The 23,632-nt window shown below is 49.8% G+C and overlaps 1 protein-coding gene across 1 annotated transcript in view; it reads right to left on the bottom strand.

The window, feature by feature from the left end:
• PDZRN3 (PDZ domain containing ring finger 3) overlaps positions 1–23,145 on the bottom strand; it is a 397,145-nt gene extending 374,000 nt beyond the window's left edge. Inside the window, exon 1 of the mRNA XM_068100558.2 lies at positions 22,488–23,145. Coding sequence (XP_067956659.2) covers positions 22,488–23,141 — 654 coding nt within the window. The 5' untranslated portion in view covers positions 23,142–23,145. The remainder of the gene's footprint in view (positions 1–22,487) is intronic.
• Positions 23,146–23,632: the final 487 nt, after the last annotated feature.

Raw genomic sequence — 23,632 nt, 5'->3', positions numbered from 1 at the left:
AAGGACGTCGCGTGGCAAGCCGCCCATGAGTGTCTTCCGGTCCGGGTGTTTCAGTTCCAGAGGGGCCTGAACGTGTCGGTCCAGTTTCCCCGACCCCGATGCACAGGGGACGAAACCGTCAGGCATGTCCTTTGGGACTGCCCTGTCGCCGAGGGGGTCTGGTCGCTTGCGGCTGGCCTCCTCGAATGCTATGTGCCTTGGCTGGTGATGGTCAGACGGGACGTCTTTGCGTTTAGCGGGCTCCTACCACAACCAGTGCCTGTCCGCAAATGGAGGCAGGCCTGGAGAACGGTCTGTATAATCAAGACCGTCTTGTGGCGAGCGAGTACCAGAGGTTTCTATACCAGGGTATGGTTGGATCCTGGGCAGATATGGGGCAGAGCCCAATCCTGCCTCCAAAGGTACAGGCTTGGCGACAGCCTGCGGGCGACGGGGCGGGGTGCTGGCCGCAACGATGCGTCAGGTGTGTCGTAAAGCCCTCCCTGGAGCGGAGAATACGGCCGGGCTTTTCCGTGGTGAAGGGGGGGGTCCCGCGGGAGGTTACTTCCAAACGTGCGGGCGACAGTCATGTGCAGCCGTAGTCCCTGACCGAGCTTGCCGCCCGGGCTTGGAAAGGTTGGGGGTGCTCCGGCAGGTGTGCTTGCGGGCCCTGTCGGGCGGTGATTCTCATTGGGACACTCACGCCTCGTGGGCAACTCAGGGAGCCGGGGCCTTCCTTGTGGGGCATCTTCCGGGTGGGCCCTCCCGGGCGCGGCCTGGGGAGGGTGGGGGCAGTTGGGTTTCCTTTTGTTTGATCTTGATTTTGCCTTGGTTTGATTTTTATTTTCTTTCATTATTATTTCCAGCGGTGGGTCGAGCCCTCAACGTGTTTGTGGCTGCATGTTCCCGGCTGCGGTTAGCAGCCGGTTGTTGATTTCGGTATGCAAAGGAAAAAAGGCCCCTTGACCCTTATTGTTTTAAGGTGTCCCTTCTTTGGTTGTTTTCGGGGGGGGGGGGGGTGGGAGGGGGGATAGGGTCTTCTTTCCTTTCTCCCTCCCCTTTGGTTAGTTAGAGTTAGGTGTCTGCTGCCTGGGGTGGGAGAGGGGTTTTTGGGGGTTTGGGATAGGGATGACGGACTTTGGTTTTTATGATTTATGGTTTATTGAATTTGATTTGATTTTCATTTTGGTCTTTGAACCTTGTTTTCTTGCATTTTCTTGATATTTTGGTTTGCTTTCTCTCTTTGAGTTCCTATTTATTGTTTGATATCTTGTTTCCTGGCTTTTGATTTCTTGGTTTTTGATTTTTCTGGGTTCTTGTGTGGTGGTGATGGTGATGGGTTTATTGATTGTCTTTTGAGCGTGTTTTTTTACCTTTTTTTTCTAATAAAAAAGGCCTCGGCCATAAAAGTTCCACCATGTTCGTTTGGTGCTGTGGATCTGGATGCGTGGGTGCCGTCACGAGTGAACGAGTTCTGTTTCTCTGCCGGTGTTTTCGTTTCGTGTATTTTGCTGTGTTTGCATTTATTTCTTATTATTTACTTATTGCTTTGATTATTGCTTGTTTGTCCTGCATTTTCGTTAGTCTTTTCCCTCCCTGCTTTCCCCCATCTTCCTCCTGTTTGGGGGGCGTTGCCCACCAGACAGGGGGGAGTCTTGTGCCCCCCTTCATCTCCCGTCCCTCCCTCCCCCCCCCACCCCGAGTGTTGTCCTCCGCCCCTCCTAGAACCCCGGCATGGCGAGCAGGCGCCATAATTGTGTCCGGTTTCGGTTGGTTGATGTGGATTGTAGTGTGCCGGCTGGAGATAGATTCGGTAAAGATGTATTGTTGGGTGTGCTGGGGTTCAAGGCTGTTGACTTTTTCTGCCTGATCTCCCTTGCCCGTGGCTTCGACGTGTCCTTTCAAACAGGGCAGGGACTTGCCGAGTTCTTGCGCCGGTGGGCTACCGCTCGGTCTGCTGGGAAACTGGCAGACTGGGCGGTTGAGGCTCTCTCAGAAACACAGGAGAGAGTCGTGACCGTCCACCTGTACAACGAAGGCGTGAGTGACTATGATGTCAAGGTTTGGCTCAGTCGATACGCGGACATCCGAGGCCCAGTACGGCTCGTCCGGAACAGCCTCGGTATTTGGACCGGGTCTCGGCAGTTCCGGGTAAAGCTGCGGACGAGGCAGGACGGCACGGCCACCCATATCCCTAATGGAATTATGGTTGGGATGGACCGAGGCCAAGTCTTTTACGCGGGACAGCCGAAATTATGCCGCCGATGCGGTCAACTTGGCCACTTGATTACTGGGTGTACAGCGAGTATCTGCACCCAGTGTGGCGAGTTGGGACATTTGAGGGAGCGCTGCACCCAAGCGGTGCGGTGCAACCTCTGTGGTGCGCCGGGGCACACTTTCCGCTCCTGCCCGCAGAGTTACGCGAGCAAGATGCGTGCTGCTGCGGGCGGGAGTGGGGGTGTTGCCCAAGGGACAGGGGACGGTGTGCCCCCAGGGACAGGGAAAGGGGACGGTGTGCCTCCAGGGACCAGGGGGGGTGTTGCCCAAGGGGCTGGGGAGGGGGTTGCCCAAGGGGCTGGGGAGGGGGTTGCCCAAGGGGCTGGGGAGGGGGTTGCCCAAGGGGCTGGGGAGGGGGTTGCCCAAGGGGCTGGGGAGGGGGTTGCCCAAGGGGTGGGGGAGGGGGTTGCCCAAGGGGCTGGGGAGGGGGTTGTTCTCGGGGCTGGGGAGGGGGTTGTCCAAGGGGCTGGGGAGGGGGTTGCCCAAGGGGCTGGGGAGGGGGTTGTCCAAGGGGCTGGGGAGGGGGTTGTCCAAGGGGCTGGGGAGGGGGTTGCCCAAGGGGTGGGGGAGGGGGTTGCCCAAGGGGTGGGGAAGGGGGTTGCCCAAGGGGTGGGGGAGGGGTTTGCCCAAGGGACAGGGGAGGGTATTGCATCTGGGGTCGGGGGGGGGGGACTAATGTGTTTGTGTGTGTGTCAGCCCCCCGCCCCGTAGAAAGTAAAGGGAGGGAGGTGGAGCGAAAGGAGAACATGGAGGAGGGAGGGTTAGATCAGGACCTGGATGTGGCTTCGCCGGGTGTCGGGCCCACTGCGGTGGGAGGGGAGGATGCACGAGGAATGGTGGCTCCGGTGGCGGGGTCAGAAGAAACATCCTCGGTGCCAGAAACCCCGCTGCCGGAGGCTGGAAGTGATGGCTCCTCCTCCGGCTATGAGCAAAGTGACCCTGGACAATGGATCGAGAAGAAGCGTCGGAGGAGGGGCCAGGACAAAGGAAAAGCTCCTCTGGGCAAAGCCCCACAGGGAAAGAACACAAGAACGTCAAAGAAGAAAACCCCTGTGGGGCGCAGAGCCCCCCGTGCATCAAGCGACCCATCCAGGCCTGGGGGATCGCCTGCTCGTGGTAGGGGTGGGGTGCAGTCGGGGTTGGCCGCAGCAGGTCTCCGGGGGAGGCCCCAAAGGCCGTCTTCCCCTGAACGCTCATGTTCCCGTTCCCCCGTGAGTCGTTCCCCACCCGTTGACCTCACCCCTCCTCCGGGGGCAGCTGCGGCCATGGGCCTCAAGGGGGGTTTGCTTGCGGAGGACTGGTGGCTTTCTTCCCCGGGTGGCGGGCGAGGGGGGGGTCATTTATCTGACCCCCGAGGAGGAGGACCTCTCCCTGCTACCCGGGGAGAATGTCTGCATCGATGGGGACTGGCTCCCGGGCACCCTCGTGGCTCCCGGCTGCGGGAAGAACCGCAGGGGGAGGAAGAATGGTAGCTCGTCGTGTCTTGGCAAGGAGGGAGGAGCTTCATAAGTCATATGACTCCCCTTTCGTGGTTTGCACTAGTGTTGGTGATTAATACACCAACACCTATGAGCTTTAAACTAACGAGTTAAAATGTACGGGGAGTCCGTACCACGGTCCGGAGGATCGCTATTTTTGAAGAACTACGCAATTTTGAATGGGATGTCTGCCTGTTGCAGGAATGCCATATTCCGCACGGTGAGTATGGATACCTCCGTGCAAATTGGCGGTACGGAGAGTCGTATTGGTCCGGCAGCTACACTAACAGGGCGGCAGGATGAGGGTTCCTTATTAAGAGCCCGAATGTCGAGGTCCTTAGTTTAGAAGAAATTATCCCGGGGCGATTGGCCGTGCTCAGGGTGGTGGTGTCCTCGACCCCACTGACCTTGGTCAATGTGTACGCTCCTACGACGGTGGGAGGAAGAGTGGAGCTCCTGCGCCAGTTGGGGCCCTTCCTCTCCACCTCTGGCCCCGTGATCGTCGGAGATTTTAATATAAGTTTGGACAGGTTGCCCCTGGAGTCATCGGCGCGGGCCCTTAAAGGGCTTGTTCAGGATTTTAGGTTGAGGGACACGGGTGCGGAAAGGAATGAGGTCACCCGGACCGATGCGGCTGGTACCAGTCGGGCTAGGATTGATTACATTCTTTTGACACCAAATTTTGGCGACCCGGACCTGGTACTTCACACGGTGGCATTTTCAGATCACTGTCGTTTGTCTCTGGGTATTGAATTAAATGGGGTGCGTCCCCGGTGTTCTGGACTCTGGAAGCTTAACTGTCACCTTTTGCAGGATGACAGTTTAGTGCGTGCCTACGTTCGGAAGTATAGGGAGTGGGAAACGGTCAGGTGCCTCTTCCCTACCTCGGCAGCCTGGTGGGAGGAGGTGAAACGTAGGACCATAGGGTTTTTCCGAACGGCCGGGCGAATGAGGGCCGCGGGGAAACGAGAGCGTTTGAAGTGCATGCAGGCGTACCTCCAGCGCCTGCATAAGAAACATTGCGAAGGGAGGGACGTGTCAGAGAAAATCCGCCGGGTGAAAGGGAGGATTTTTAGCCTCCTCGAAGCCAGGGCGAGGGCCGTCATCTTCCGGAGCAAGGTGCAGGCATTGGAGTGGAACGAAAGGTGTACCAGATTCTTCTTTCAACGATGTGCCAGGCGGAGGGGCGGTTTGGCCCAGGTTAATGTGGGGGGAGGCCGTGTTTCGGATCCGGACCAAATTACTGAAGCAGTGGAGGACTATTACTCCAGGCTTTTTGAAAAACGACCGGTTGACCAAATCCAGATGGCCGACGTTCTCGGCCATCTGAGGAATCGTTTGAGCCCCGAACAGCGGGAGCGGTTGGAGGAGCCGGTGAGCCTGGAGGAATTGACCTCCGCTGTTAGGGATTTGGCCGCGAATAAAACCCCGGGTGACGACGGCCTGCCCGTGGAGTTTTATCGCCGCCTTTGGCACGTCCTTGGCGAGGACTATCTGCAGGTAGTGAGGGAGGAAGCCACCTCTGCGAGGCTTCCAGATTCGATGCGCCGGGGCGTCGTAAACCTCGTGCACAAGAAGGGTGATCGGGAGGATCTGTCCAACTGGCGCCCGATCACTTTGTTGAATGTCGACTACAAGATACTAACAAAGGTGCTGTCTCAGAGGGTGCACGGTGTCATGGTGGACCTCTTGCACCCGGAGCAGACTTGTGCTGTTCCGGGACGCAGAATGTCCGGCAGCCTGGGCCTGGTTCGAGAGGCGATCCAGCTAGCGGAGGAGAGAGGCCTCCCACTGAGCATAGTCAGTTTGGACCAGGAGAAGGCTTTCGACAGAGTGTCACATGAATACATGATGGCCGTTTTGGACCGTTTTGGCTTTGGGCCAAATTTGATGCATTGGGTGGACCTGATGTATAGGGACGTTGAAGCCCGTGTTTTGGTCAACGGACACCTTTCGGGAGCCTTCCCAGTCGCTTCTGGGGTCAGGCAGGGCTGCGCAATGTCACCAGTCCTTTTTGTCCTTTGTATTGAACCGTTTGCTTGTGCACTGCGAGCGGACCCATCCTTCCCTGGGTTGTGGATTCCCGGAACCCATGGGGAGCGCGTAAAGGTGAGTCTGTACATGGACGACGTGTCAGTGTTTGTCACCGATGCAGTCGCCATGTGCAGACTGGTGGGTCTCTGCGAGCGTTTTGGGTTGGCCTCCTCTTCTAAAATCAATCCTCAGAAGAGTGAGGTCATGCACTTTGGTCAGCACAGGACGGGCTCCGGCCCCCCTTGCCCGTACACGGAGCGGAGAGATCGATTAAAGATCCTCGGGGTCTGCTTTGACCCAGGCGGCGTGGCCGCTGAGAACTGGCGAACGGTCATTGGGGGATTGGAATTGGAGGTCGCTTCTTGGCGGTCTCGTCGTCTAACCATGGAGGGGCGAAATTTAGTGATCAAGAATGTTTTGATTGGTAGGTTGTTGTATTTGGCGAGAATCTCCCCACCTCCTCCTGCGGTGGGACGGGCTCTGGAGAGATTAATCTTTACTTTCTTCTGGGGTACCCGAGCAGAGCGCAGGAGTAGGCGGGTTGTAAAGATGAGCCCGTCCTTGGGTGGGAAGGGTGTCCCCTGCCCGGTGTTTGTATGTATGTCTGCGTTTGCATGTACTCTCATGGAGTTATTTGTGTCTAAGGACCCAGGTCGCCTGCTGGCGCGGGATTTTTTGTTCTTCTTTCTGGGGCCGTCCGTCGCGCGGTTGGAAGGGCGGTCCCTCCCGCTGTCTCGGCCTTTTTCTGGGTCATGTCCGGGGCATTTCCGGATGTTTGAGGGGTTCGCCCGGGAGCAGGGCCTGTTGACCCGTCGGCCCATCGGTTGGCAGTTGTCGCAGGTCCTGGATCACTTGCGCCCAAGGGAGGTGCTGCGGGAGGTGCGTATCCTTCGCGGTAGGCCTCTCGCAGAACGTACGGCGAGAAAGGTTTGGGAGAATGTTTCGGATCGCTGTCTCGCCAACGACCAGAAGGACGTCGCGTGGCAAGCCGCCCATGAGTGTCTTCCGGTCCGGGTGTTTCAGTTACAGAGGGACCTGAACGTGTCGGTCCAGTGTCCCCGACCCCGATGCACAGGGGATGAAACCGTCAGGCATGTCCTTTGGGACTGCCCTGTCGCCGAGGGGGTCTGGTCGCTTGCGGCTGGCCTCCTCGAATGCTATGTGCCTTGGCTGGTGATGGTCAGACGGGACGTCTTTGCGTTCAGCGGGCTCCTACCACAACCAGTGCCTGTCCGCAAGTGGAGGCAGGCCTGGAGAACGGTCTGTATAATCAAGACCGTCTTGTGGCGAGCGAGAACCAGAGGTTTCCATACCAGGGTGTGGTTGGATCCTGGGCAGATATGGGGCATGGCCCAATCCTGCCTCCAAAGGCACAGGCTTGGCGACAGCCTGCGGGCGATGGGGCGGGGTGCTGGCCGCAACGATGCGTCAGGTGTGTCGTAAAGCCCTCCCTGGAGCGGAGAATACGGCTGGGCTTTTCCGTGGTGAAGGGGGGGGGGGGGGGGGTCCCACGGGAGGTTACTTCCAAATGTGCGGGCGACAGTCATGTGCAGCCGTAGTCCCTGACCGAGCTTGCCGCCCGGGCTTGGAAAGGTTGGGGGTGCTCCGGCAGGTGTGCTTGCGGGCCCTGTCGGGCGGTGATTCTCATTGGGACACTCACGCCTCGTGGGGCAGCTCAGGGAGCCGGGGCCTTCCTTGTGGTGCATCTTTCGGGTGGGCCCTCCCGGGTGCGGCCTGGGGAGGTTGGGGGCAGTTGGGTTTCCTTTTGTTTGATCTTGACTTTGCCTTGGTTTGATTTTTATTTTCTTTCATTATTATTTCCAGTGGTGGGTCGAGCCCTCAACGTGTTTGTGGCTGCATGTTCCCGGCTGCGGTTAGCAGCCAGTTGTTGATTTCGGTATGCAAAGGAAAAAAGGCCCCTTGATCCTTATTGTTTTAAGGTGTCCCTTCTTTGGTTGTTTTCGGGGGGGGGGGGGGGTGGGAGGGGGGATAGGGTCTGCTTTCCTTTCTCCCTCCCCTTTGGTTAGTTAGAGTTAGGTGTCTGCTGCCTGGGGTGGGAGAGGGGTTTTTGGGGGTTTGGGATAGGGATGATGGTCTTTGGTTTTTATGATTTATGGTTTATTGAGTTTGATTTGATTTTCATCTTGGTTTTTGAACCTTGTTTTATTTCGTTTCTTGATCTTTGGTTTGCTTTCTCTTTGATTTCCTATTTATTGTTTGATATCTTGTTTCTTGGTTTTTGATTTCTTGGCTTTTGATTTTCCTGGGTTCTTGTGTGGTAGTGATGGTGATGGGTTTATTGAATGACTTTTGAGCGTGTTTTTTTACCTTTTTTTAATAATAAAAAAGGCCTCGGCCATAAAAGAGGTGTTGTTGTTGTAGTCTGCGTTCGCACTGGCTGGGGGTGGGGGTATGTACGCATACAGGTGTAGTTGCTGCATGTGGATGTGTATGTGCCCCTGCTGGCCCACCTTAGCTGACCGTATCGAGGTTGAAGGGCCGAAACGGGATGATGCTGAGGACCTCGACTGAGGACCCGGTCAGTGCGGCACACTTGTGACCAGGTGTGTTTTGAACTTATATATATATATATATATATATATATATATATATAAATAATATATTTATACTTTTCCTATATATTATAACTATAAGCTACTTCAAAGCCAAATGGCATCTGTGTATCTGTACATTGTATATCTGCATTCTGATAATACCAGCCCATGTCTTTGTAAAAAGAGTTAAAGAAAAGTGGAAAAAATAAAAACCAGATCCTTTTTGTCTGACTTCTAAGTGGTATAAAACAGATGGTGAAATGGTTTTGCATGCCAAGTGTACAAGAAAATGCCTTCAAAGAGTTCTGGGCACTGTGTGAGAGCTCAATAAATTAATCACAGGGATGTCTGCAATGGTTAACCAATACCCACTAGTTAGAGTTTCAAGACATATTTCAAGATTTTTTGCAACCAACCATCGAACCATGTACCTCTTGTTCTATTTCTATGAAATTACTTCTCCATATAAACTTTTCTATCTTCTGATCTTACTTGGCCATCAGATTATGTTCTGACATAAAGAACATAGTGTATCACAAACTTGTAAATTTCTACAGAAACGTCCGAAGTTCATTTTCACTTGAATGGCGGGAAGGATGGCTTAGAGGTAGGTACACATCTATAAGCTGGCCCAGTTACGCAAACTCGTCTCTAAGCTGACCTAGAGGTATGCACACTCGTCTATAATTTGGACAAGAGTTACACACACTCGTCTATAAGCTGGCCTGGAGTTACGCACACATCTATAATTTGGACAAGAGTTACACACACTCGTCTATAAGCTGGCCTGGAGTTACACACGCTCTTCCATAAGCTGGCCTAGAGTTACGCACACTCATCTCTAAGCTGGCCTAAAGTTATGCACACGTATATAAGCTGGCCTAGAGTTACGCACACTAGTCTCTAAGCTGGCCTAGAGTTACGCACACGTCAATAACCTGGCCTAGAGTTACGCACACTCATCTATAAGCTGGCCTGGAGTTGCACATGCTCGTCTATAAGCTGGCCTAGAGTTGCACACACTCGTCTATAAGCTGGCCTGGAGTTACACACGCTCGTCTATAAGCTGGCCTAGAGTTACGCACACATCTCTAAGCTGGCCTAAAGTTACGCACACTAGTCTCGAAGCTGGCCTAGAGTTACGCACACGTCAATAAGCTGGCCTAGAGTTACGCACACGTCAATAAGCTGGCCTAGAGTTATGCACACTCGTCTATAAGCTGGCCTAGAGTTATGCACACTCGTATATAAGCTGGCCTCGAGGTATACACACTCTTCCCAAAGTTTATAGCTTGGGTTTCAATCTTGACCCAGTTATAAACTGTTAATCCCGGTGTTTCACAGGCAGGGGATTCATCAATGTGTGTTCCGTGAAAAAAAGAGAATGAAATCGCTAATCTCGGCACAAAATTAGCGACCTTCGTGGGAGGCAAAATAAGTCAAAATAAATCGGAAACCAGATCCAGAAAACAGGACCAAAAAACAAACCGACGGATCCCGATCTGAGCAGTTTACATTTATAATCTCACTGATAGACCGGATCTGCAACCGTACCTAAACCAAACTCAAATTGGCTCGTTCTTGTCACCGACCCAACTCACCACCAGGTTTTGTCATCATCCATCTTCAACTTCTTGAAATATCATGCCATACTTTATATAGTTTTTGGCCCCATCTTTCCATGGTGAAAATGCACTTTTAATTTAATTTTTTTTAACTTCCATATCCAGATCCATATCGTCACCAAAATCAAAGCAATTTGTCATTGGCAGATACCCAACCTGTCCATCAATTTTCGTCTGAATCCGTCTATAACTTTATGAGATATCCTGCTCACAAACAAGCAAACAGACAGGGGTGAAAACATAATCTTCATCCATGGTCCCCTTTTTGAAGCAATGTTTTATAGCCGGATGCCCATCCTGCCACCAACCCTGTTAGTCGCCTCTTGCGACACACAGGGAATTACCAGTGAACTGGTACTCAATTAGCCGACCTCGGAAGGATGACAGGCTGAGTCAACCCCCCTGGCATTAATTCAGGGATCGACCGGGATTCTAACCCAGGATCCTAGGATCCCAAGCAGCACCCTAACCGCTGAGCCAACACCAGGCTTACCTTGTGCTGCATAAGAAAGAAGAATATTAAGTCTGCTACTTTAATGGCACAACTGCAATCATCTATAACTAGAACGCCACTCAGTAGAGCACATACTCCCGCCGTGGGTTTAGTTGGAATAATACGTTTTGTTTAGGGTGCCTTCACATACACGGATTTATTCTTACGAGTCCTTACGGATCGCCAACTCGTAGTCAATCGCAAGCATCCGTAAATAACGGAAGATGATTTTTGACATGTCAAAAGTTGTTGCGAGTTGTGACGAGTTATCTACGGATACCAGCGAGTTATTTACGGATGCTTGTGATTGACTACGAGTTGGCGATCCGTAAGGACTCGTAAGAATAATCCGTGTATGTGAAGGTTGCATTAACCTCCCCAAAACAATAAATGAAAAAGAAAGTAAGCCCTAACTGTCAGATAATTTATTTTGATATATCTCGGAATTAGAGGAGAAAAACATCATTTAAGAATAAGAATAAAAGCTTTAATGCAGTAAAACAGGAAAAAAAATTCCCCCAAAAATTCCTGGATCCGGAATAATATCCTGAGCTTCACCAAAAACTAATCAATTCTTCCTTATCCCAAGGGCAATCATCCCACCAACTTTCATCCAAATCCGTTCAGAACTTTTCCAGATATCTTGTTCACAAACACACGAACACACACACGCGCACACACACACGGACGGACACGATCGAATGCATTACTCCCTGGGGGGAGTAACTAGAACGGCACTCGGTAGAACACATACCTCTCCCAGGCTGAACAGTTTACAGTTTACATTTTCTCACCCACTGATAGGCCAGATATACATCTGTACCTTAACCAAATTTCATCAGGTTGTCTCAGACCCCACACGTCCACCAAGTTTTGTCCGAATCTGTCCCTAGTTTTTTTTAGATATCCTGCTCACAGCAGACAAAGAGACAAACAAACGAGAAGGTGTGAGGCGGTAGCATGACAGGTGTGGCAAAAATGGTCACTGTCACCTTGGCCTTTGACCTACATAGTCAAACAACATTGCCAGCCTCATTTATTTATTTTGGAATCCTCTGGTAAAGTTTGACGAAGGTAGTTGAAGCGTTCTTGAGTTATCGCACTCACAGACAAACAAACAAACAGAGAGACAGTAACATAACCTCCATTCACCATTGGCAGTGGAGGTAACAAGACAGACCATTCGACAATGCAGAACCCAACTGCGGTATTTGCCTGGGTGACTGGCTTCACACACCGGGTGCTATATTAAAGTAGGCCACCTGAGGCACTTGACCCGTGTGTGTACACGTACACACACCCACACACACCAATATCCTGCCCTTTCAGGTAAGGATAACAATGCTGATATGGTATTTTATCCACTGAAGGAGTGAAACATTCTATCACAAACGCAGCGTCAAATTGAGATAACTACACTGAATTAATCATTCAGGATTGAAGCAACTTCAGTATTCATGGCAATTAATTTTTATTTCACCATCTAAGACTTATGGAGGAGCTTGGATGTTAAATGCAGGCGAAGGATATTAGTGTACTTGGATATTAATTACAAGGACATTAAGAAACAAGGGGTAATGACATAACTCACCAAATACACCATTGGGGTATAACTTACCCTAATACATGCCATATTATATGGGATTTGAACAAGCAATCCCAGCATTAGAAAATGCTGCGTTCAGAGTTCAACATCAAACATGTTCTGAACTTATAAGGTCTAAATCTGATATGAATCCTTGTTCAGTGAGAGTTGAATGAGAAGCCTGACCTGCGCATCCGTTTCACTTCAAACTTGTATCCTGTGTGAGAGTCGGATTTACTTATCATCTTCTCATTAATCTCTCGTGGATGAAGAACTATTTGCTCGGCTATTCTGTAAAATACAACCAGCACGTGCCAGCATTTGTGCTTCTTCCATTCTGACTTCCCTCTCCCCTTTCCTCTACTCACTCCACCAAACCTCAAACAATGAAAGCACTGCTGCTGACCCATATCACTCTCTTATTCCTTTTCATCTACTCACTCTACCAAACCTCAAACAATGAAAGCACTGCTGCTGACCCATATCGCTCTCCGCCTCCTTTTCCTCTACTCACTCTACCAAACCTCAAACAATGAAAGCACTGCTGCTGACCCATATCGCTCTCTTATTCCTTTTCATCTACTCACTCTACCAAACCTCAAACAATGAAAGCACTGCTGCTGACCCATATCGCTCTTCTCTTCCTTTTCATCTACTCACTCCACCAAACCTCAAACAATGAAAGCACTGCTGCTGACCCATATCGCTCTTCTCTTCCTTTTCATCTACTCACTCTACCAAACCTCAAACAATGAAAGCACTGCTGCTGACCCATATCGCTCTCTTATTCCTTTTCATCTACTCACTCTACCAAACCTCAAACAATGAAAGCACTGCTGCTGACCCAAATCGCTCTCCGCTTCCTTTTCATCTACTCACTCTACCAAACCTCAAACAATGAAAGCACTGCTGCTGACCCATATCGCTCTCTTATTCCTTTTCACCTACTCACTCTACCAAACCTCAAACAATGAAAGCACTGCTGCTGACCCATATCGCTCTTCTCTTCCTTTTCATCTACTCACTCTACCAAACCTCAAACAATGAAAGCACTGCTGCTGACCCATATCGCTCTCTTATTCCTTTTCATCTACTCACTCTACCAAACCTCAAACAATGAAAGCACTGCTGCTGACCCATATCGCTCTCCGCTTCCTTTTCATCTACTCACTCCACCAAACCTCAAACAATGAAAGCACTGCTGCTGACCCATATCGCTCTCTTATTCCTTTTCATACACTCACTCTACCAAACCTCAAACAATGAAAGCACTGCTGCTGACCCATATCACTCACCGCTTCCTTTTCATCTACTCACTCTACCAAACCTCAAACAATGAAAGCACTGCTGCTGACCCATATCGCTCTCTTATTCCTTTTCATCTACTCACTCTACCAAACCTCAAACAATGAAAGCACTGCTGCTGACCCATATCGCTCTCCGCTTCCTTTTCATCAACTCACTCCACCAAACCTCAAACAATGAAAGCACTGCTGCTGACCCATATCGCTCTCTTAATCCTTTTCATCTACTCACTCCACCAAACCTCAAACAATGAAGCACTGCTGCTGACCCATATCGCTCTCTTATTCCTTTTCATCTACTCACTCTACCAAACCTCAAACAATGAAAGCACTGCTGCTGACCCATATCGCTCTCCGCTTCCTTTTCATCTACTCACTCTCCCAAACCTCAAACAATGAAAGCACTGCTGCTGACCCATATCGCTCTCTTATTCCTTTTCATCTACTCACTCTACCAAACCTCAAACAATGAAAGCACTGCTGCTGTCCCATATCGCTCTTCTCCTCCTTTTCATCTACTCACTCTACCAAACTTCAAACAATGAAAGCACTGCTGCTGACCCATATCACTCTCCGCTTCCTTTTCAGCTGCTCACTCCACCAAACCTCAAACAATGAAAGCACTGCTGCTGACCCATATCGCTCTCTTATTCCTTTTCATCTACTCACTCTACCAAACCTCAAACAATGAAAGCACTGCTGCTGACCCATATCACTCTCCATTCGCACTACTCCCACTTCCTCATAATGATCTGGTTTACAATTATACGCCTCTTCACCCTATCCCTTGCCCCTTGGCCTGTGACAATATGGTATCAATGCCACTACAGGCTCAACAGTCACACTTTCTCACCAAAACTTGTTCCACATTTTAACATCCCCCCTCCCCTCTCTTTTCATCCAAACTCCCCAGGTTTTCCCTCCTTTTACACATTTTCTCTCCAAACCACACGATTAAGTAGTTTAGCATTACTGCCTTTCTCATGGTAGACTGAGGTTGAATTCTTGTGAGGACATTTTGATATAAGAAAGTTGGTACAAAATAAGAAGAAAAAAACCGAACCAAAATTTGATTCCCTGATAGTCATGTGTTCTTAAAAATGCTCCGTTTGAATGATAAATAAGAAGAAGAAGAAGAAGAAGAAGAAGAAAGGTATATGATAAAAGAAAGTGGTAGGAAATGACCTAAAATCACGAGCGGGAGAAGAGATGTCAGATATGAGAATTCAGAAACAAGGATAACACCAAACGAGTGAAGAGAGAACGCACTTCATGCCATCACTCTTCTCGGAGGACAGAGAAACATGTTGTGTCTGTTATGGTGCTTTTCTGAAACCCCTGCTCAGCATTTGCCGCATCTGTGCTCTCAGAAGGTCATGGCCCGTGCCGCCATCACAGTAGAGAATGCCCGGGGCACTCCTGTGCACAAAAGCCACCAAATGGGACTGTATGTATAATTGGGAAGCTCAAGTCACTCAATGTAGCCGACCGAATTAGACAAGATGAGCCATTGACACCGTGTTTGATCATGCATGCAGCGGAACAACTCTATTCGTTCAATGAACAGGTTCTTCAAGAGAGCCAGAGATTTGAAGGCAGAGCAGAGAAGAAGAAAAGAACAACAAGTTTTATTTTCACTGGTTCTCAGGCTGATGGAGGAGCTGTTACATGCAGAAAGAGATGTTAGACAATGCTGGACAAACACAGCCTGTGACCTACAGGAAAGAGACAACTTCATAGCTTACTTTGGATTCCTGCAATGCCATCTTGCGAAGTTGATTTTCTCTCCACAGTCAGTGGGGGCAATTAGGGGGAAATCGCCGTCTCCCCATGGGAAGCCAACCCACAAGGGGTTGTCCATGTTTTAACCTCTGAATACCGAGCCTTAAGTGAGAAAGCAGCAGGTAACACTTTTGAAGTCTTTGGTACGACTCAACCAGAGTCGGAAACAGACTGCCGACTTACTCAACCAGAGACAGAATCAGACTGATGACTTACTCAACCAGGGAAATCAGACTGCCGACTTACTCAGCCAGAGACAGAATCAGACTGACGACTTACTCAACCAGAGACAGAATCAGACTGCCGACTTACTCAACCAGAGACAGAATCAGACTGACGACTTACTCAACCAGGGAAATCAGACTGCCGACTTACTCAGCCAGAGACAGAATCAGACTGACGACTTACTCAACCAGGGAAATCAGACTGCCGACTTACTCAGCCAGAGACAGAATCAGACTGACGACTTACTCAGCCAGAGACAGAATCAGACTGCCGACTTACTCAACCAGAGACAGAATCAGACTGACGACTTACTCAACCAGGGAAATCAGACTGCCGACTTACTCAGCCAGAGACAGAATCAGACTGACGACTTACTCAACCAGGGAAATCAGACTGTCGACTTACTCAGCCAGAGACAGAATCAGACTGACGACTTACTCAACCAGGGAAATCAGACTGCCGACTTACTCAGCCAGAGACAGAATCAGACTGCCGACTTACTCAGCCAGAGACAGAATCAGACTGCCGACTTACTCAACCAGAGACAGAATCAGACTGACGACTTACTCAACCAGAGACAGAATCAGACTGCCGACTCACTCAACCAGTTAACTCAACTCAAATATGGCTACTATCTTTAAAATCATTGTTTTATTTAAATTCAAGTGCAGTTTATACCTAAACACCGTGCAGGGTATCGTGTTCTATGAACTCTCGTGTTGTTTTTGTTTTCGTGTCCTTACACCCTGAATTACCAATTTTATTTTAGCTCAAGCTATCACCGCCTTGCATTGTCATGGTCTCCAAACACTTCTTGGACATCACCAGATTCTCTTTAACCACAAGTTGAGTGTACACTGCAATGTTTCATTGTTTACGAGTTAAAAACTGAAACATGGCTGGTATCTGAGGTAGCGTGGAAAGTACAAATGGTAGTGGATGCAAAGGTATCATTTATTCAGATGCCAATAAAAATTCAATTATGATTTTCATCTAACGGTTCAAATTTCCTTGTTTTCGGTGATTTAAGTTCACGGAGTCGGCATCAGCCACAGTATTTCCTTCCCAGTTGGCTCAGTGACGATGGACCAACATTGGACTTGGGTTGGCATCCCCATGGTTGGTCTGACGCGCACTGTCAGCGTTGGTTCAACATTCGCTTTTAGACGGAAGGAGATGGTTGGCGTTTTGAATGCCGAACCAAGGGTCTGCCAATGATGGATCAACATCCACCACCAGATGATCAGATTGACATTGGCCCAATAGAATGGCCAATGCTAGGCCAACATTGGTACAATGTAACCCTACGAGCTGGGCTATTATCTCGAAACTTGATACTCCCATAATGATAAGATTTTAAAGTTATCATTTCGCAATAATTAGCAGTGGTCTTGGCCTACAACTGATGGAGTGATCCTAAGAGGTTCCGGTAACGCTCAGCCCTTCAAGAGAAACATCTGATCGAAAAGAGTTTGCAGAGCTGAAGATCAAGCCGAGCGTGGCCATTGCTTCAGGTCACACTATTGCTGTGCCAAGTTCCAACTTTCAGTGGTATGAGGTGACTCCCAGAACGCAGGACACAGTGGGAAGAGAAGACTGTAATTGCAATCCAAGATAATTATCATACGAAAATATGCCATTTGTGTCTGTCTGATGAATTTTTGACGCGAATACATTCTGTCGTTACTTATCCAATCTCAACCAAAATTGACAGGATGATGAAGGGTTACATAATGAAGGTTGTAGCGCATTCATTTACCCCCCTCCCAAGGGGGGTTTTCTCCCCCGAGCGGCTTTTCCCCGCCATTGCCGTCAATGGGTTGCGTGTTGAGGTGTATAGCCATATTAAGTTAGCTTTATCGTGGCGTTTTTCCAAGGCCGCTTCGAATAACAAAACTAACGATAATAGCGTAATAGTCGGCGAAGCCGGTGTTGTGAATGAACGCGTACGTATTATGTTGAAAAGCCAGATTTTGCTGGATCCCTTGAGAATTTTGAAGCTTTGACGCACCAAATTGCTCAATGGAGGCCGCCATCTTGCGGATGCGGAAGTATGCATAACAAATTGAAAAACGTTCAATAGGAGTTTGTTTCACCCGTCTTTTTTTGATTCACAATCGTATGCACCTCTAATTTGTAATTAAAATACTTTAAGACCAACCTCGGCCCGCATGGGCCTGGTTATCTTCAACGAAAATCGTTACCGGACGAATTGCAATATGGACGAATTGCAATATCGTGGCGTTTTTCCAAGGCTGCTTCGAATAACAAAACTAACGATAATAGCATAATATTAATGTTATTAGAAAACAATATTAATACCAATAATATCCCACCTCCTCAAGGGGTTTTTCTCCCCCAAGCGGGTTTTCCCCGCCATTGCCGTCAACGGGTTGCATGTTGAGGTGTATATGAATGTTAAATTAGCTTTATCGTGGCGTATTTCCAAGGCTGCTTCGAATAACAAAACTAACGATAATAGCGTAATATTAATGTTATTACAAAACAATATTGATACCAACAAGTGAATCCTCTTGGATTGCGCTGAGGTTCGGGCATGGAATTTCTAGGAGGAAGTATAATTTGTATGCAATGAAAGTACATGTAATATGGGATCGAGTAAGATCGAGTAAGCTTCACCAGTGCGCGTGCGCGAATTTACGTCACGTCGGCAGCGAGAAGGGGTTCCCCAACACGAACCAATCAGGAACTGCCACGTCACACTTATATGATCTCAGAATTCCTGTGACAGGAATTCGCGTTACACTGGCTGGAAGTCATTCGCTAGAGGCGCTTCCTCAGCGCTAATAATATCCCACCTCCACAAGGGGTTTTTCAGGCGAGTCAACTTATATAAATAGCTTATCATGGCGTTTTCGTGGGAGCAACGGGCCTCGACCAGAGGTAATGAACATTAATGAACTGTAATAAATATTGTTAGTTTTTAGAACTTTCACATCAAATTGAGTATTAAAATTGCTTATAAATAACCCCTGTGTACATTTCCCCCTTAAATGGCTGTTAATTGAAATGAGCACCTTAGCTAGTCCATGTACAAGCACGTAGCCAATCATAGAACTTCTCTATAGTTATTCCGTTATTCTGTGTTTCAGTTAAGGCCATGTGTCCCATTGTCGATCTTATGCTGCACCAAATCAAATAAGATAGATCCCCCCTTTTCAATTGCCCAAAGCCTCCATTACCAACTGCATAAGCCTCCATTAACAACTGCATAAGCCTACATTACCAACTGCATTCACCCTCCATTGCCCATGTGCTCCAACTCGGAGAAGAATGGCGTTGCCCGCCCATCGTCATCAGAAGGTGGAGCCAAGAAAGCCCTTGCCGACCAACCAAGAATGAGTGGGTATGGCTCAAGAGGGCGGGGTTATAAAACCCGTTGCATGAGCCCCCACCGCCAGATGAGCGAGGGGGCCGGATGAGTGAGGGACCACAGATGTGTAAGAGCCAGACGAGAGAGGGAGGACGAATTGCAAGTTCTGTTGAGGTCGAGTGGAGCGAGCACGGGCGAGCGGCAGAAAGAGGGCCACGGGGATTGCCCGGCTGAGAATTGTGTATGCAACATACCAACTTTCCCCTGCTATATTAATTGTCCGGTCGCGTCCAACGACACGCAGAGCTGTTTGCCGGGTTTTCGCCTCGACCCCAAAGCGTGGATCGGAGCGCGCGCTTGGAGCGGGACCTCGACGCCGACCATCTGCCTGGACCCTTCTCTGCCTTCCTATACCATCCTTCCCATTCCATCCTTTTGTGTAAGTGTGTTCGTTCTGTCTGGGGTGTTTGATAAGTTAAGCCTGTATAAGCTTGCCCTGTGTCTACTTCTTCTTCTTCCCTTGTACATGCCCTTCTTTTGTTTCCTCTTCGGGTTTTTTTGTACGTAATTAATAAACCCCTGTTATTTCTTACCCGTTTGGTTTCTTCCTTGTCCGATCGCTTTAGTGGTTTCTTGATTGAGTTCCTGTGGTGCGATTTCGGCCAACGCTTTATGAATCGGGTTAGTCTTTGCTAACGGCTCGAACTTCGGACTGCTAACCCGCTCGGCAAATACCATCTTGTCCGTGGTTTCGAGCGGTTCTTGTCTCCCAGTTTTGCGGAGGGATTGGTGAAGGTATTCGGGAGAACACCTTGACCAATAACCCTGATCAATCCCACCTCGCAAAGGAGCGTTACAGGTACCAGGAATGGAGATGGCCAGCTTATTAAGACGAGGGGATTAAACCCCCCTCGGTAAGGGGAGTGCCGTCGTCCGAATCCGTAACAATATTATGAACCACAAACACGTATGAGTAGATTTTTAAACAGTCGCTAATGCTGTTTATAACACTAAATGAAGAAGTTTGGAGGAATCCCGACATGCGTGAGGTAAGTTTTACTTACAGAACTGAGCGAAGATCTACTGTACTCTAGGTACCCCATAAGTGTTGTCAATAACATGACCCTTCCTGGCGCTAACGTGGTGTTTTTCGTAGTGAACTTTTGAAACTCGCTCCTTCAATTTAACACGAAACTGAAAGGGAGGAAGCCCGGGTTGTGCTCATTTACCAAGCAGCTAGCTAGCGCTTGCCAAGCCAGCCGTTCCTTGATGGTTTTGAATGGAGTGCTTGCTCGAATGCTTAAACCACTCGGCGATCTCTCCACAAGAAACTTGGTAAATGAACACATACCCAATGTTCTTGAGACCCGACCATATATCTACTGTAATCTATATACCCTAAAGAGGATTGACCCTTCCTGCCCCTCCCGTAGTGAGCCGGTGTACTAGTAAAGTAACTCCAAGAGCGCCAGTGGAAATGTAACTGATGTCTTGGACTCTGCTGTACATCATATTTAGTGCATGAAACAAAAGTAAAGTTTTGAAAGTCGATTCAATGGTTTTGGAATCGGCCCACATCTGTATGCCTATACCATGAGGTAGCGTGGTCACGAGTACACCGCACGCCTCACTGCGTCCTCAATCCGCTACCGATAGCTGCATCCTTTTGTGTCGTCAGTGTCAAGTAGTCGGGCCGTCCGTGGCACTCTGCATGCCCTGTACAGGAGGAAAGCTGGAATGGGAATCTGGCAAATCATATTATTATACGGTTTCTCAATACCAGGGAACCGCGTAAAAGTGGTTCCTCCGATTTGGTGCGACAACTCCCTCCGCCAAGGAAAGCCACAGCCATACAAAATGGTATCTCCAAAACAAGAGAGTTTGTTGATTGTCGTTAAACCTGAAACCATTCCCTCCATTATTCCTCTGCATTTGCCACCTTGACTTGAAAGGTGCGTTGTGTGTAAAGCCAGGCTGCTTGATTGCACAACGACCATTTGCTGTATACGTATATGGATGGTGTGAAAAGCGTTTGTCCGCAAAAGGGCAGTGAGTCGGACGGTGGTGGGAGGGCAGGAAGGGTAGGCAGCGCAGGATCAAACTAGACCAGTCCGCGTGCATGGGCGTGACAGTAAAAACAGCAACAAAGCCCATTGGTGCAGCCACCACCAAAAAGATAATAATTAGTCTGGGAGCAATCTATCTATTACGTCGGCAAATTTGGATAAATTTTTGACCTCTTTTTTTTTCTTTTTTTCTTTTTTGGTATACTGAATCGAGGCTCGTGAAAGAGCTAACATTTATTTCACAAACAAATCAACCAGACAAACAAAATATACAAAAAGAGGGAGCGGAAGACAAGATGGGGAGGGAAGGGGAAGCACACAACCACAACATTTGAGAGCAGGGAGAAGTGTGGGAGGGAGAGGGCTTGGGGGCAGGAGGCGTGGGCCAACAATCAAATGCTTGTTGATGGGATCTTGACTTGTTCAGGTAGCCAATACACCATGAGGTAGTGGCATAACGTGATGACGTTTAAACCAGGTGAGAGACCCTGTGGGAACCTTATTATAATAGAGCAAACGTATATGGTTATGTATGTTTGTTTATATGCGACCAAAACATCTTGAAATAAAATTAACACCCAAAACAGTCTGTGAACTCTTAATTACGTTTCGACTGCTGAGACCGCTCAGACCTTTGACGACCCTTTAAGTCCCCCAAGACCCTTAAGACCACCAAGACCCCTGAAGACCCAAAACACCTTGAAGACTTTAAAGACCCTGAAGACCCAAAATAACCCGAAGACCCCAAAGACCTTGAAGACCCAAAACACCCCAAAGACCCAAAATACCCTTAAAGGCCCAGAGGATCCAAAAGACCCTGAAGACCCAAATGTCCCCAGAGCCCCAAAAGACCCCAACAACCCAAAACGCCCTGAAGACTCAAAAGACCCCGAAGACCCAAAAACACCCAAACATCCTTAAAGACCCAGAGGAACCAAAAGACCCTTAAGACCCAGAAGCCCCTGAAGACACCGAAGACCCAAATGGCCGTGAAGACCCCAAAGACCCAAAAGACCCAAAATACCCTTAAAGGCCCAGAGGATTCAAAAGACCCAAATGGCCCTGAAGACCCAAAACACCATGAAGACCCAAAATACCCTGAAGACCCAAAAGACTCCCGAAGACCCAACAACACCCCAATGACCCAAAATTCCCTTAAAAGCCCAGAGTAACCAAAAGACCCTTAAGACCCAAAAGCCCCTGAAGACACCGAAGACCCAAAAAGACCCCGAAGACCCAAAACACCCCAAAGACCCTAAATACCCTGAAAGGCCCAGAGGATCCAAAAGACCCAAATGGCCCTGAAGACCCAAAACACTATGAAGACCCAAAATACCCTGAAGACTCAAAAGACACTGAAATGGTCAAAGATGCCTATCCGTCTGAAACGACGTGTGGTGGGGGGTGCGCAGCACGCCGATTCGCGCTAGTAGTTATAATGGACCACACTTTGGATGTTTGGGGTATGGTGCACGACCCTCGTTTAAACCTAATCGTGCGACCTGACCTCAGTACGACCCTTGGTGACCCTATCAACGACAATCTCATGAACACACAGTAATGATCTGATACCATGAGGTTACAGCTATTTAGCAGAATGTGGTGTTGGTGGTGGTGGTGTCGTGACCGTAAAGTAGTGTAACCATAAGATCGTCGCGATGGCTGTTTTTACCCGAACTCGTCCGCAATAAACGCGCTACCTGTGGAGATTGATATGAAAAAAGAGCGCGAACTGCGCACAACAACACACCGGGCACACGCTGGTGGTGGGCGGTGGAGTTCGCTCCAAGCAATCGAGCTGGGCTCGGTAGAGACCCAGGCAGTGCTTGTAGCGCAGCGCCGTGAGCTGCAGCTCGTCGTACAGAGCGGAGATCCGCACCAGGAGCGCTTCTTCCCTCAGAGCCGCTTCCTCTGCGTCGAGCTCGAGGCGCGCGCAACGCGCGCGCAAACTGCGCGCATGCGCGTCCGCGATCGCGGCGTCCGCGCAAAGGTCTGCGTCCTCGCGCACCTCGAGGGTCGTTCCGGGTGGGACGGGCGGCGCGGAGCGTCGTCGCGGACTGGGCTCCGGAGCGGCCGAGAACTCGCAACGTTTGGCGTGCGCTACGCTTTGCAGGAGTGCCGGCGTCGCGTCGCAACCGCGGGAAGCGTTCGGGCAGCGAACCCGCAGCTGGAGGACGAGCTCCCGCAGGGGTGGCACGGAGCTGAGCTCCGAGGGGGAAAGACTCCGGAGGCGGCAGCTCGCCGCGGGACAAGTTCCTCGCTCGGCCGCCCAAGGCAGAACGCACGCGGCGCAGAACGTGTGGCCGCACGGAGCCGACAGCGGCTCCTCCAGCACTTGCGCGCAAAGTTTGCAGCGAAGCTCGGGGGCCACGGCGTCCGGGAAGAGCTGGAGCTCGTAGCCCATGACGCGCCCGCCGTGCGAAAGTGCCCGATCGGATCGGCCTTTCGTGCGGCGTCACCGCCCCGTGCGAAGCGGTGCGGGGCGGGTGCGAGAGGGGCCGGCGCAGTGACGAGGTGCAATCACTTGCGCACCGCGGACCTCCCTCTCTCTTGTCGAACTTCTTTAGACGAACGGAGACGGTGATGCCTTTAGTTATACAATCGGAGCACGCAACACGTGGCCGCTAAACACTGCCCTTTAATTCGTCCTTTGCTTTTAATAGCAGTCTCGTGACTCGTCGGATCGTCTCCAAACACGAGCTTCTACATACATCACGTCCAGGACAAAGACAAGAGTCGACATCACAATTATAGGGACATTAGAATACAAAGAACACGCACGTGTGGCAGCACATTCCATCACAAATGTCGTCTCCCAGCTGGGCGTTAAACTCGGATTTCTTTCACGAAGAGTAGGCGAGTTATCGCCGGCACTCTGAACAAAGTACAAATTCC

This window comes from Myxine glutinosa, chromosome 12 (assembly GCF_964187855.1).
Source record: "Myxine glutinosa chromosome 12, kmMyxGlut1.1, whole genome shotgun sequence".
Taxonomy (NCBI): Eukaryota; Metazoa; Chordata; class Myxini; order Myxiniformes; family Myxinidae; genus Myxine; species Myxine glutinosa.
Note: the sequence above shows the minus strand (reverse complement) of the source record. Positions and strands in the feature narration are given on the sequence as shown.